The 14,202-nt window shown below is 45.4% G+C and overlaps 2 protein-coding genes across 4 annotated transcripts in view; one reads left to right on the forward strand and one right to left on the reverse strand.

Annotated features, from left to right (window-relative positions):
- The first annotated feature begins 1,577 nt into the window (after positions 1-1,577).
- On the forward strand, positions 1,578-13,328 carry LOC126868840 (proton channel OtopLc-like). 3 transcript variants are annotated; one of them, XM_050624762.1, is made up of 11 exons: positions 1,578-3,962; positions 8,395-8,467; positions 8,562-8,720; positions 9,149-9,369; positions 9,441-9,610; positions 9,694-9,852; positions 10,196-10,462; positions 11,091-11,341; positions 11,455-11,588; positions 11,805-12,037; positions 12,122-13,328. In XM_050624762.1, the coding sequence occupies exons 2-11, from the start codon at positions 8,436-8,438 to the stop codon at positions 12,410-12,412; spliced, it is 1,917 nt and encodes a 638-aa protein (XP_050480719.1). In that variant the 5' UTR covers positions 1,578-3,962; positions 8,395-8,435; the 3' UTR covers positions 12,413-13,328. The 3 variants fall into 3 exon arrangements, with proteins under 3 accessions (XP_050480719.1, XP_050480716.1, XP_050480718.1); XM_050624759.1 differs by lacking the exon at positions 1,578-3,962 and adding an exon at positions 3,984-7,142; XM_050624761.1 differs by lacking the exon at positions 1,578-3,962 and adding an exon at positions 8,112-8,279.
- Positions 7,933-14,202, reverse strand: part of LOC126868852 (uncharacterized) — a 152,077-nt gene continuing 145,807 nt past the window's right edge. The window contains exon 7 of the mRNA XM_050624794.1: positions 7,933-8,105. Coding sequence (XP_050480751.1) covers positions 8,080-8,105 — 26 coding nt within the window. The 3' untranslated portion in view covers positions 7,933-8,079. The remainder of the gene's footprint in view (positions 8,106-14,202) is intronic.

Genomic DNA, 14,202 nt, shown 5'->3' on the forward strand with positions numbered 1-14,202 from the left:
TTTCGTTGGTTTAGTTTCGCGTAACGTTCATTTCATTGGATGGAGGGTAGGGGAGGCGAGTAAAACGGAAAGATGCGAAGGAGTTAGCGTGACTAGTAATCGCTCGGAGGGCTCGAAAGATTCTAATCGTTAACGATCACACGGTACTTTGGCTACATACGCTCGAGCAATGAAAGGCTAGACGAGGCTAGACGAAGCGGGCTTCGCAGGAAAGGAAGAACGGAAGACACTCGAGGTCTACTTAGGGGTTTACTTAACTCGAGATTAACTCAGAGTTAATTCACTTAGAAGGAGTTGGCCCCGACACCGCTTCGGGCTGCTATTAGGTATTACACTTGCATCAGTATTACCAGTTTACCAGAGTCACGTTGTCGGAGCATGTGGCAATCTCTTTCTCGCTCTCGAGTCAAGAACCACTTAAACTTCGATCTTACGTTACCTTCGTGTTCTACCTTGACTTCGTCCCTTTCTATCATCTCCTTTCCTCCTTCCCTTGGTGTCTTTAATCTAACAAATTCTGCAACGCGTTTACAATAAAAATCTTTAGAAACGATTTCCTCATAGATGCTACGTCGCCCTTAAAGCTACCCTCGTCGAAACATCTTTGTCAATGATACAAATAAATGTACAATATTTTCGAGCTGATCACACGTCGCAGACAGTTATTCGGCAAAGTTATTATCCGTTTAACGACGTTATCGTTGACCGTCGCTACACAATTCGCCAGTATTTACACACACGTACGCATCCATCTGGTTATACGTGACAACGAGTACGAATTCCATCGATGCCACGCGGCGAACGAGGTCGAACCAATCGGAAATGTGTCGCGTATTGGCCATTAACGCGACAGATCGAACGAGCACTCTTCTCTTAGCCACTGGGCCAGTCATTTGGGCATCGAAGGTCGAAACGGGTCGCTATGACGGTCGTCGCTCGCTACATATTGGAAATCACACCGCGCATAGCATAATAACAAGCGAACTCGCGATTCTCTATCACCTGCGAATGGCTGGACGCGTGTCGTGGTACATGCACCAACACAGTTCCCGCCGATGCCAGATGACACGTGTGCGTACGTGCTGTCCCATACACTCCAGATAAATTCCACGCGAACCATCGTCGTTCAATATAATCTGTTCGTCCCTCTCTTTCATTCGGCATTTCTATATAAATCACTACGCTGAATAGCGATACAGAAGGGTGGTCGAACAGGCGCGATCCGTATCGCGCGCGTGAGAATCATTTAAACGCCACATACTGTATCCGTCAACCGAGTCGCGACACGAGGGTTTGCCGGGATAGAGAATTTTTCGGCTGGCCGTTTTTGTGTGTCACCAGACGCGGCAACGTTACGTTATTTACGACAAACGCCAAAAGCATTATCGAAAATTTCCCCAGTCGCGTCGTATTTATTTTTAAACCTCTACTGGTCGATTTCGCCGCTGTATAAGTTCGTGCGTGCGAGTTTTTCAATTTCGCGTATATGTATTTTATCCGGTCTTTCGGGTTTTTTTTCTGACCCATTTCGACTCTGACACCCTCGCAACCCGACCGTTATCAAAACGCAAATTTGTAGCGCGAACGTCGACCAGTCGCTCGCGTGAAATCGACTCTCAGTCGTTGCGAAAATCATTTTGATGCCGACACGCCGATCAAATAGAATGCTGTGAACGACGCTTGAAAAAAATGTTGAAAAAATAAAATTATATTCCTCCACGTGAATGACCTTGTAAATAACTGGCTCTATAAAAAAAAAAAAAAAAAAAATGGAAAGCAGAGCGAACGATTAATTTCATCAAAATGAAAGAGTAGAGAATTTCAGATATATGCATATATGTATATATAGAACGATGGACGTAACGCGTTCGACTAATAAGTTTCGATTATACGACGTCAATCGGTACTGGTCTACGTGTACGCGTTCATCCCCTTCCTATTGAAGCTGTTCTGCTTGGCACAATACCTGGGCACGCCATGGCGAGCCTATTACTTCGTCAGACCATTTCTGTTGTTCGAGTACTCGGTGCCTCCCAGCTTTTCCTTTTCTTTTTAACATCCTCATCCTCATCAGCCTCCCCTCGACGTCAGACGTCCTACTTCCCTTCTCTTGCTCCGCCTGTGCACTATATTTCGCATTACCAGGGGTCATCCTACCCTTCGCGTTGTACATATTCAACCAAGAATCGATTTTCGACCTGTCGCCAATGCGTGCGTGCATCTTCAACCTTTGGAAACCTCGCGAATTTTGTGCCATCTTTTCCTCGCACTGGCCACTCTCTTCTCTTCGACACTTTTTATTTGACGATGACTGAATTTCTGCTTGCGACGGAAAGAAAACGAAAATTATCAATGTAATTCGTTTCTTCGTGTTTTCATTTCTGTGTCGGATTGCTCGTACAATTAGTCGGTGAATTATTGCATTTATACGAATTCGCGAGGCTCGTGACGGTTCCCTCTTCTAAACAGTTGCCAACTGATAGATCTCTAATTCTATAAACCTATAATTCGGGGTAAAATTTCACGAAGCGTGGCGCAGTGACGCAAAACTGGGAACGCGGCAACGTCGAGTCAGAAAGGAAAGTTGATATCAAATCATAAATACAGACACGATCCCCCGGATGCCACTCAAATTCCATTTTCACCGCCTTCAACCGCCGTTCCCCGAGGCTACGTGTTCCGGACTTGTCGCAAGTATACGAGCCAGTGATCGAACTGTCCGAGCGAATCAGTGTGCCGCCCGATACGTGCATACCTCTTCTCCTACTCTCTCTCTCTCTCTCTCTCTCGCCGATCTCCCGTTTTCTCTCTCTCATACACACATACACACACACGTATACCAACAGAAGGCAATGACAGCTCTCATGACAACCACGTGACATTTGCGGGTATTCCACTGGGCATCCAATTATCATTCGCCACGTACAATAAAAGACCGTCGTTCCCTTTCGTAAATTTAGATACATAAGAAAGTAAATGAGAGGATTGCGAAGATTTCCACGAGTCATTTTCTCTTCCAAGGAGAAGAGGAAACAAGAGAAATTCAACGATTTCCATTTCTTTTTCTTCTATGATTTTCGAAGAACAGAAGGGCAGAACTGTTCCATTTCAGCTTGTTATAAGTAACTCGAATAGTCGTTATGCAATCAATTATCAATGTAATGCGACGCTGCTAATTACGATATCCAGTCGTTTAGCTTGCGTAATGATAATTTCACTGTCGCCCAACCGTTTAATTGCACCCTTTAGATAATCGTGGACTATCGATTTTACAGTCGTTTAAAGATTCAAATGATATTTCACTATTAGTTTCTTAAAAACTTTATCATTATTTTTTCATAGAAAGAAAATCATCCAGTCGAACGTTCAACACGAAACGATCATTTGTTTCGAAACAAAATATCAAATCAAACAAACATCAGGAAACTTAATCGCTCTATTTAAAAGAAAAGCACTTTGTCTTCCGAGGCCAGACGCGAAAATTTATTATTCGGTGTAAACCGAACTTTGTTTAGCGTTCGCGATGGCGGTTAGTTCTCCCATACTTGATACGTTTTCTACACACACCGAGCCCACTGCCTGAAACGTCCCTCCCCTGTGAAGCGACACCGCTGAAAACCACTCCTGATCATTCGCGCGTACTACATTATTTTTACCTTCGCAACTAGAGCGGCGAAACACGCAGGCGTTATCAAACACGGCTTTGTCTAACTTTAATTGAAAATATTGGAATAAATCTTCCAATAGACATTGTCGAGCGAACCAGTGGCTGTACAGGCACAGTGCGCCAAGAGATAGGGGTGAGACAGAGGCTACGGGGGGGGGGGGGGGGTTGGAGGGTTGAAAACAGGGCGACAGAGCAAGGATGGGACGCGGGGCGGACGAAAGCGGGGTTGGAACGAGTAACTGGATGGCCGATGAGTGGAACAGGGACACGAACGTCAACGAGCGGGCCAGAAGAGGTAAATAGCCATTTGCGGTCGAGCTTATAGCGAAGGTTCGCTGTTCAAAAATGGCTACCGCCTTGTCGCAGTCACCGGACCGTTTTGGCAATTCGAATCAATCTCGCGCCTATTTCCCTTCCCACCAAACCAGCAGCGGCAGGGACACCTTTATTTCGTAGCCGTTGAAACAGTTTATGCCGTATCAGCGTTTCCGTCGGTGCGGCAAATGGAGTTCACCTGTGACCGTGCTCTTTCTCTTTGCCATTCTGGTCGCGTGTGTTCGACCGTGCACGCGGTTGCACAAAGTAACAGGTTATTATCGTTAGTCTCGACCGTTTCGTGTTTCACTTAGCGGTTTTCGGAAAGAGGCTTCATCCTCAACTGAAAACTATTCGTTTCGAGAATTAGGAACTTCCAGGAACACGCTGGTTGCTCACATATTTAGCGAAAATACGCGAATGCACGTACAATTTGCAGAGTTAATTAAACAAAGAAAATGAAGCGGAGGAAAAAAATACGGTGTAGTTTCGAGTGTGAAAACGTTGGCAAGTGACTAGCCGAAAAATGGCGGATCAGGCTGGCTAGGGTTGAACCGTCTCCAGGCTTCGACGGGCCTCGTTCGGAACCCCGGTAATGACGATAACGAATCGACGTAATGGCGGTAGGCAGCCGATCGTCGACTGCTGGCGACAACGCCGCCGCTTTGGAATTTGGAGCGTGGCAGAGCTACATAGGTAGGCACGAGCAACGACGATTATCGGAGTCGATCATTCAATTTTGCGCTGCAAATTGTCCGCGCCGGAAACTCATATCCGGGCACTTCCGGTTCTCCCTGGTTCCGCCCCCGGGAAGAGGAATCTGGCGAAAGGGCGGCCTCGCTGAATGGCCCGGTTCAAGAGCGAGCTAGGGACCTGAACAACGTTGACAGACTGAAAGAGAGAGAGAGAGAGAGAGAGAGAGAGAGAGAAAGAGAGAGAGAAAGAAACGAGACGGAGAGAGAGCTCTCTTCTGGGGAGAAAGAGAGAAGTAGAGGAAAAGGAAAGGGTGGGAAAGAGAGAAAGAGAGGCCAGGGACAGACAGGAGAGAATTGAGGAACGGAGAGGTCGCAGGTTGGATAGACAGCAACAAGCACGATTTCGATTGATTGCTCGTCGTCCTACTAGGGCTTCTCGCGTCATTACCGATCTTGCCGAGAATGGAGCCTCACCTGTGCACTATCCTGATCCTCCATTCTATTGTTGCTGTTATAATCCTTTGTCGAATGTTATTCGTTCCTCCTTTATGTAGAGGTGTTTACATTCGATAGACTACCATGTAGAAATTGCGTTTTGTTCTATCAATAGTCGGATATTCGATGCTTTTGTCGTTATTGTATTTGTTTATCGAATGTCGCTAGCTTGTACATATCCATGTACTTGCTATACGTAGGCATTTATATTTGACAAAATAATCTGTACACGATTGTCCTATCGGGAAGCAGGCGATGTTCTATGTAAAATTAGCGACGAAAAATTACAACGAATTCGTCGTTCATTGGTTTCCTTGATTTTCGTGGTTTTTCTAACATCGAGCGTGTCTAATTTCGATTCGCGCTTTTTCTAATTCGAACGAAGGCAGGTTTCCGAATTCTCGTCCCCCAGAGTACTGATAAAATTTGATTATTAAACTGGAAGCGCATCTAATCCGCGCATTACTATTCATCGCCACACCGCCGTAAAACTGGCGAATCTAGCGAAATTATTCTCGTCAATCTGTACTCTATTGGGAGGCGAATTGGCGTGTGCGCTGCTTTGCGGTCTCTTTGATCCATTCTCTTTCCTCTTTTCTTCTCGGTTCTTTTTCCGTGCAATTTCATCACGGAAAGCGACGGAAACCAGGAAATAGCTATCACGTTTACGTTTTTGCCCGAGGTCGCGAATAATCATAAAATCTTTTCTCATATCCGATTGTCGGGTGAAAAAAAATTATTAGCCGATTAACCGCGGCGAGCATAGGGCAAAAGTGACAAGGACAACGGCGAGCCGATGCAAATCGGGATTTGTCGAATCGATCGTCGTTCGCATCGAAGCGGTGATTAGGCCACAGATACTAACTATTATCGGCTGCGCCTACAATTAGTGTCTTTTAGCAGGCACGGTCTAAATTTTCGAACTGTTTCGGCAAACACATCGTGGCGTTCCGCGTGGATGATGATACTGGCTTCATTAACAGTTTATACTCCACTTAACCGGCTCGTTTGTGCGGATTACGCTCGAGAAGATCGCCCTATAAACTCTGCCGGATCGCGAGCAGAAGTCTCGTAAAATTATGCAGAATTCGGCTGGGTCCCACTTATGAGAACGTATCGGCGAGCCGACGTCCGCCTCCATACGGATTACATGTTTTCCTATTAACGCAAATTCCATCGATACACTCGTTTCGATATAGATACAGCGGCGATTCTCGATTCGATGCGCACTCGCGATAATCTCGCGATCGTTCTTCCCAGAGTGGATCCGGTGAACGGTCACCGATGTATGAAAATTTACACGGTCCGAGCGGCTCGTCGAACGAGCGCGATTTCTTGCTTCGATTATTCCTAAAACTGCGTCGCAGAAATTGAATTCTCAGGTAATCAAGCAATACAAATGCAAATACCAGCTCGAACGGCCGCGTTATCACCGCTTCGAAATATTCCGCATAAATAAACAATCGACGGCTACGAGTTACATTCATTTACAATATCGATCGACCAACGTGTTGCCGTTAAACCGGGCGTCGTTGATCAATCAACGATCTTGACGCGCGTTCGATCGTCGAACTACACCGCAGTGTTTTTTCCCTGATATTCAGAATGCCAGGTTCCGACGATTCTCGCGATCTCTCGCTAATTTCGCCACGACACCAATTGTTTGTCGCGAGTTCTACGTCGAAGCGGACGCGGACGCGGTTCTCGGGTCAGAATCACGCGAGTCGCGGTCCAATTCGTCACTGTTCGCGTCGACGTGTTTCGGGGTTGATCGGTGTCGAACGATCGTTGGACGATTCGTGCGATTCGTAACCGTGAACAAATAGCCAATTATTCTTTTCCAAGTCATTACATCGTTCTGCGAGATTTACTGTTCCGTTTCATTCGTGCATCGTTCGCCTCGATTCGCCAATCAAAGCGACAGTTTGTAACGCTTCGCAACGGTGTCAGTTGATTTGTCAACGTTAGAGGTAATAACCCGTGCTATTGTATTATGCGTTGCATTTCCACCGTCCGTCCCCTGTTAACGTAACGAATTCCGTTCGAAAAACAGAGACATCGCGTATTAAACGCCTAGGATTTTCTACAATAAATTCGAGTGACCTTTCGCTCGTTGTATTAAACGTTATATATATATATGTTATTATATATATGTATATGTATATGTATATATATATATATATATTGCGGAAAGTTAATTACGACCGCGAAACTAGTCGACAGTCTACAAAAGACACTCGCCGTTAGAAATTTCGTGACGAGAACGTAACGAGGCATCGTCGACGGACGCATGAAAGCGCTTACCTTCCGCAAAGGCGTGCTCGAAGTGGCTTTTGTGCGATTCACGGCGCGCGTCACAAGAATAGTTGCCAGTATGCGTAACACCAATGGCATTACCACGCCTAGCCTCGGTTTCTCGCGAAGCGTTTGAAACGAGTGACGCGCCGATAGCGTCACACAGTTCACCAGGATTCGTTTAACGCGATTCAAACGAAAGTTGGCAAAGTTGGTCTGGTTACACGACAGCGGCAGTGTCAGTGTTGTACGGCGGGCACAAAGTCGGAAATCGCCTTCAATAAAGTGCAACTTTCGCGAGTTCGCCTCGTCGTCGTCGACGACTCGTCGCCGGAGTTTCGCGTTCTAAACGAGCGAAAACAACGAACAAGTTCGTCGGCTGGAGTTCTTCTCCGAAAAATTAGTCGCCAACGGAATCAGTCTCGTTGGACGAGTCGCTGGGATTTAGAGAAGGAGACGGTAACGAGAAGAAGGACGATGCGTTCCGGTAATTGGAACAATTTTTCAGGTGTGACGGTGCTGCTCTGTCACGATCGAAACGAAGAATCGCTTTTGTCGCGGCCGTTTAAACGCGACGAGGCGACCGACGAAGAAAGAAAGTTGGCCAGCCTACTAAAAATTCAAAACGCGGGCGAATTTCCTTGGGAATAAATTTCCAAGTTTCCTTCGCGAGAATAGCCGAGCAAATACGGCGTCGCGAGCTTATCCAACCCTGGAAGGAGCTAGAAAGTTTGACGCATTGCCGGTGAATAAACCGAAACGATTGTTACGCAACGTTTGCGTAAAGAAAGGGGGAAAGAACTTTTTTAACCGTACGTCGTGTGTTACGTGAATTCTATAATAGCCAAATAATAAAAGAAGGAAAAAAATGAACCGCGAGAGATTAGTTGATTTTCTTTAACGTTTCAAAGCTACCGTTTCTTTCAGCTCGTGTTATTCATCCATATCGAGGACAACGACGATAGACTATGAATAATAGTCAATCCAATATAACGACGACGTGAGTAACTGATAACAATGTACATCGCGCTATAAAACGATATAGCATCCTGATCGAAACTACATTTTCAAATAACTATACCTTGTGAAAAAAGTTGCGAGTTGAAAACTCGCGATGCGCCGACAGCGATAACCCTATCGTCAGAGGCTGATGGAAAAGAGTACGTGTTTTCGCCTCGAGGAAGAACGTCGCATCCACGGGGACAAAACATGTCCTTGACTGCCGTTATAAACCATCGACGAGGTCTTCTCGGGTAATACCAATTTCTCGTTTTCTAATTTTCTTTCGAGATATTATTCGATCATACATACGTACGTACATACACGCGATTGATATATCATATCATCGACGACATTAATAACATATCGAAACCAAAATACTATGGGGTCTTGCATGATCAACGCGATATACAAGAGCGCAGAAAGCGTATAATTTTACGATCATTGAATTCAGTTTTCCAATGAAACATTTTCAACGTGACGGTCCACTGATTCGTTTGAATTTATTTCGCTGAGTGTATTGACGCGAAATCGACCGGTTCACTACGGTTAAATACCTGCCAGGTTCTTCGCAAATGCTCACTGAAATAGCGTTCTATATGTTTTAATCGTCACGAAACGATCTCTGTCTCGAATCCAATGAACGTCAAACGCGAAACGCGAACTGATTCCCTTCCGATAGAGCATTGATTTCAGGGTTAGGCAGTAACATGTCGCTACCCTCCTGCATCCCTCAGGATCAGGAATTTGTAACGGGACACACGACAGGATGTAAAATACCGTTGTTAAACAATCGGAATCATCCGGAGAGGAACGATCACGAAAGGCAACGACCCAATTTCCTACCACTGTCACCTGTCAACACGGCTTACGTGTCTGTAAACGCTTTGGAACCAGCGAAGGGTGAGCGCGTTTTTATTTACGAAAGTGCACACTCGAAGCAATTAAGGGATGTTGAACATTTCGTTCGATAGTCAAGCAACAGATGATCGAGCAACGACCAAAATTGACAGAGAAAAGAAAGTGTCACGCGGAAATGGTGTCCATTATGAGTACTCTCTACGCGAATTTGTTGATCGTAGTTGGACTCGCTGTACCTATCACTGCTAATGTGACGGAAAGAGTTCCAGCATCGTTGAATCAGGTGCCAAGTTTTCTTATAAATATTCTTTAACGTCGTTAGAAAGCATATCATCTCGAGAAGTACGCTATAATGAATCTGTTTAGGGTTTCTACTTGTATTTATACGTAGTCAGCGTCACGTTCGTGATCTCTTTGTACGTAATGGTATGGAGGGACAAAGCCGAGAAGAATATGGCGCGGAGAAACGAGAAGGAAGAGGCGTTAAAATTCGACGAGAAGGGCGATCGCGTGAACGCGTGTCAGGTAAATTTGCGCTTCGAAAATATTTAATCGCCTCCGAAATGAACTTGGAATCACGTCCAACGTTGCCGTTACCTTTTGCACCCGCGAATGTTTGTCTTTGTCAAAGTGTCAGAAACGATCAGAGACAATCCCTTTCGCGTGTCTCGACCTGTGCAACTGTTCGCTAACTGACAGGCCAATCATTCGTTACACCAACTCGGCCATTGAATAATTTGTACGAAAACATTTCTCATCGGGCGTGTGAATTCGCGAACAGTCCGGTACATTCTGATTAACGAGTCGCATTCAACCGCGTAACACACGTACAATACACAGATGTAAAAAAAAATCCTTCTTCCCTTAGACGCAACAGTACGGCAGCTTTTGTCTGAGACTCGGCGCAGTGGGATTTGGCGCTGGCTCGTTGGTATTTACGGGATTGCAAATTGGGGCGGAAATAGCTTCCGGTCCGTTCAGGGCGATTACACCGGGTGCCAGGCTGCTGCTAGTTACGGCCCAGATGCACTTTATATTTCTCAACAGTAAAAGTCTCAACTTGGCCAAGCACGCCGCTCTCGCCAAGTTAGGCCTGATGCACATGATCGCGACTAATCTCTGCGAATGGTTGCAGGTACGTGGACCGATGAATAAAATAGAAACATTTGTCATCACGAGAAGCAAGATGTTTGAACAACCTGATACATTACACACTCATCGTGTTTATTCGAAACGCGATTCAAAAGCGAAACATCGTTGCATCAACTACATAGTAGAATGATTCGAGTCAATTTGCCAGTGATCATCGCGTCATGTCCGACAACATTCGAAAACGTTTCAATGATAACCAACTCGAATAAAGGGGAAAGAACATACCAGCTACAGAAATGATATCACTTCGAACGTCAGCCAGCATTTCGATGACCATTAGCATGAACGAGCGGTTAGTGTCGATTAAACGTATTTACCATTTATCGAAGCCGAATTCGCTGTTTATTTCTGTATTCATAGAAACGCGCGCTACCGGTTTTAACCAACACTAGGTCTCATTTTCACGTGGAAATGGAAATAGTCGCGTATCAACGACCGGGTACAGTTACAACGCGTGGCTTTTGATCTTTGTGTTATGAAAAAGCGCGAGAGCGAGCAACGCGATTCCGTCGCGCAGCCGATGTTTTCACCGTTGTGTTTCCGTCACGTCGATACGCGTGCGTCAACGTGAATTTTTCACGAGTCCTCAGGCATTCCGTTTGTTTGCCAAGGCGTTGGTCGAGGAAACGCAACACGAGATCGATCAGCTGGGCTACACGCACGACGACGATGACGGTATCCTCAAGTCGCTTCTGAGAGACGCCAGCCCGTTCCTTTTCCCGTGCACAATTGAATTCAGTTTAATTTGCGCGGTGATACTGTTCGAGATGTGGAAGAGGGTGGACGAGAAGATCGATGCTAAAAGCGAGATCCCGACGAGATCTTCGTATCACCTTAGCATAGATTGCAGCAGCTCTCACAAGTCAGCCTGGAAATTTAATTAGTCCGATAGAATTCCCCGTTAATTTGTTAATGCGATATCGTTGAGATTTCAAGATTGTTTCGTTCCGACGTTTCCTTCTCGACGTTTTTCAGAGGTCTCTTTGGCGGAATTCTAGTCGTTGCCGCGACGATATTGAGCTTGATCATGTTCTTCGTGCTGAAGGAGGCCAAGATGAAGATCGCGATCGTTCAGGTTACCTCGTTGGACGCGACTATACTTATGTTAGGTAAGTGGCGATATTTTATGGAATTATCGTATCGTATCGTATGTCGCTATTTTGAAATTTACAGTTAACGGAGATCAATGATCCGCTTTGTCACCAAGATATTTTCGGTATTAAATTTCAGCGAACATCATGCGTTAAAGTCGCTCAAAACATCATAAAATCCCAATATTTTTCTGTTTTATTCTTATAAATCAAAGAAACGATCAACGATCGTAGGTATGATCGCTTCGGTCGCTGGGACATTGAAATTGCAAGCGTTGCAGCAAAAGATTATCAAGCCATCGGACTTGGATACCACCCTGTTGGCGGCAGCTCAAGCTGGGGTCTATCTGCATTGTCTGTTCGGAGTTGTTGGTGATATATTAACAATGGGTCCGACCTGGGTACTATCGCTTATCACAGATTTATTGGCCCTGGTACAGAGCACGAGCCAGACACTGCTTATTAAAGTAAGAAATTGATAGCACGAAGAATAAAATCTTGCGCTATCGACAGGTAGAACAATCGTCTTTCGACTATTCAAAAATTTGTAGAATGCGTGGGGAAGACGTTGCTCCAGAAACGACAAGCCTGGCAAGGAACTGATCACCTTTCTGATAGTCGTGAATATCGCCCTATGGACAGTGAACACACTGGAGAAATCTCGTGCGGGGGTTCGTCCGGATCATTTACGGTTCTTCGGTGTATGGGCATGGACCATCATAACGCACGTGTCTATGCCATTGGCTATATTCTATCGGTTTCATTCGGCGATATGCCTGTTCGAAATATGGAAGACGTGTTACAAATGTAGATCCAACAGCGTCGTTCAAACTCCTTACTAAGTCATCCGATTCAAAACGATGACTTTATAGTACGGTTATTTTGATAAAATTGTTACTTTTCATAAAGAGTACATGTAAAACACACAAAGAAATTGCGTTATCCTTCGACGTTCCATAATTACCATTTAACTTGGCAAACACAAAAGAGAAAGAGAAAGAGAGGCAGAGAGACTGAGAGAACAGGAAAAAAGAATGAAGAAAAGAGGACTGGCGATCCTTCGCAAATAACAACGTTACAAGACACAAAAGGCAAACTTGTCCGCAACGTTTACTACCTTGCACGGGAACTTCTAAGCTGGCGCCAAAGACAAAGGCTAAAAGGGCCGTTTCAAAGCCTTCTTCGTTGACTGCGACGATGTTGGCGAGGACGAGGACGAGGACGAGGACGCGACGTGCCATGCTCGACGCAAATCGATAGAGGTGCGTACTTTTATCGGTGTACCACAGAGAAAAGATAGACGGTAACGATGATGGTGGACGGTCGACAGTTTGATACGGTTTACGGTAAACACATTTCGGTAGCAATCACATCACGAGGCAAGCAAGCCTCGCTGCAGCGAGAAGTAGGTGATGCTTCGGTGGTTGGAGAAAGCGAGCGAGTGGACGGTGAAGAGCTCTTAGCCAACCCTTTGTTGCTCCTGCCACCACTATTGCACCCTCTTCCTTCATCACCCTGCCGGTCCCTCTGCTCTGCCCTCTTTAACTCCTACCCTAAACGTAGTGGAGGCTGTACTCTTGACCAAAGGCTTCTGATTTACTTAGCCTATCGAGTGCTCTCGGACTCGTCCACCAAGAATACCGTGTACGCGTCCCGCCCGTGTACCTTGTGTTCCGAAATTTCGAACTTAATGCTCCACTTACTGCCCGTCTACCTTCCGCGTCAAGATTTCGAAGACCTGATTGCGTTCGCCCTCGTATAAATAAATTTTTCAAGTAAAAGATCGGAACATGCTTAATTACCCACGGGGCTGAGGGGTTTCTTTCATCGGAAGAAAGCGTAACTATTAGTCGGAAAACTGAAAGCAATAATTGTTGGGAAGAATTTTGCACAAAAACATGTATGAATCTTGGGCGAAAGGAGAAAGAACAGAGGGTGTTAGTAACAGCCGTCACAATCCTCTAACGCTCGTCGTAGCTTTTGTTTTTTTTACGGATTTAACCAGGATTTACCGTCTCTACGACCGCCTAGCTGCGCGACCTACCACCACCAGCATCGGATACAATCTGCAACGCGCGCATGGAAAACGTTCGGCTTCCAAGGAAACGTGAAATCTTAGATTTGCCCGGCTTTCGTTGGATATCCTGAACTACGTAAAAAATACTCGCACGAATTTTTAGGAATTTTTAGGATCGACAGGTCGGAAGCGGAACGAATGAAATTCGTAGGACAATCTAGCGCCATAGGTCGTAATCCATTTACCTAATTTAATTGGCAGTAGAATTTAAAGTTGCACCATAAGCGGTGACCGTAATTGTCGTATAACGAGTCATCTATTAACGATAATAGTTATTATCGGACTGAATCGGCCACGCAACGAGAATATCGATTATTATTAACGACGAGATTATTTATAGCGGGGACACCTTGAAAGCGAAATAATCAAGGACTGTGTGAATTTGCATTTAACATTCGATGAATACGAAACGTTTCGCGCGAGTTTGACCGTTTGCGCGATAATTCTTGGACGAGGCACGATGCTCCTTGTATCGGTCACGGAAAAATCTTGCAATTTATCGGCTCCTGTCCTGTAACTCTCGTCGATTCGAAAGTCCACGTTGGCAGAAAGGAA

This window comes from Bombus huntii, chromosome 8, assembly GCF_024542735.1.
Source record: "Bombus huntii isolate Logan2020A chromosome 8, iyBomHunt1.1, whole genome shotgun sequence".
NCBI classification, from domain to species: domain Eukaryota; kingdom Metazoa; phylum Arthropoda; class Insecta; order Hymenoptera; family Apidae; genus Bombus; species Bombus huntii.

Coding starts and splice junctions, on each gene's coding strand:
- LOC126868840 (XM_050624762.1), top strand. CDS start 8,436: ATGAATAATAGTCAATCCAATATAACGACGAC. Junction 8,468..8,561: donor CAATCCAATATAACGACGAC/GTGAGTAACTGA, acceptor TTGTGAAAAAAG/TTGCGAGTTGAAAACTCGCG. Junction 11,342..11,454: donor GATTGCAGCAGCTCTCACAA/GTCAGCCTGGAA, acceptor GACGTTTTTCAG/AGGTCTCTTTGGCGGAATTC.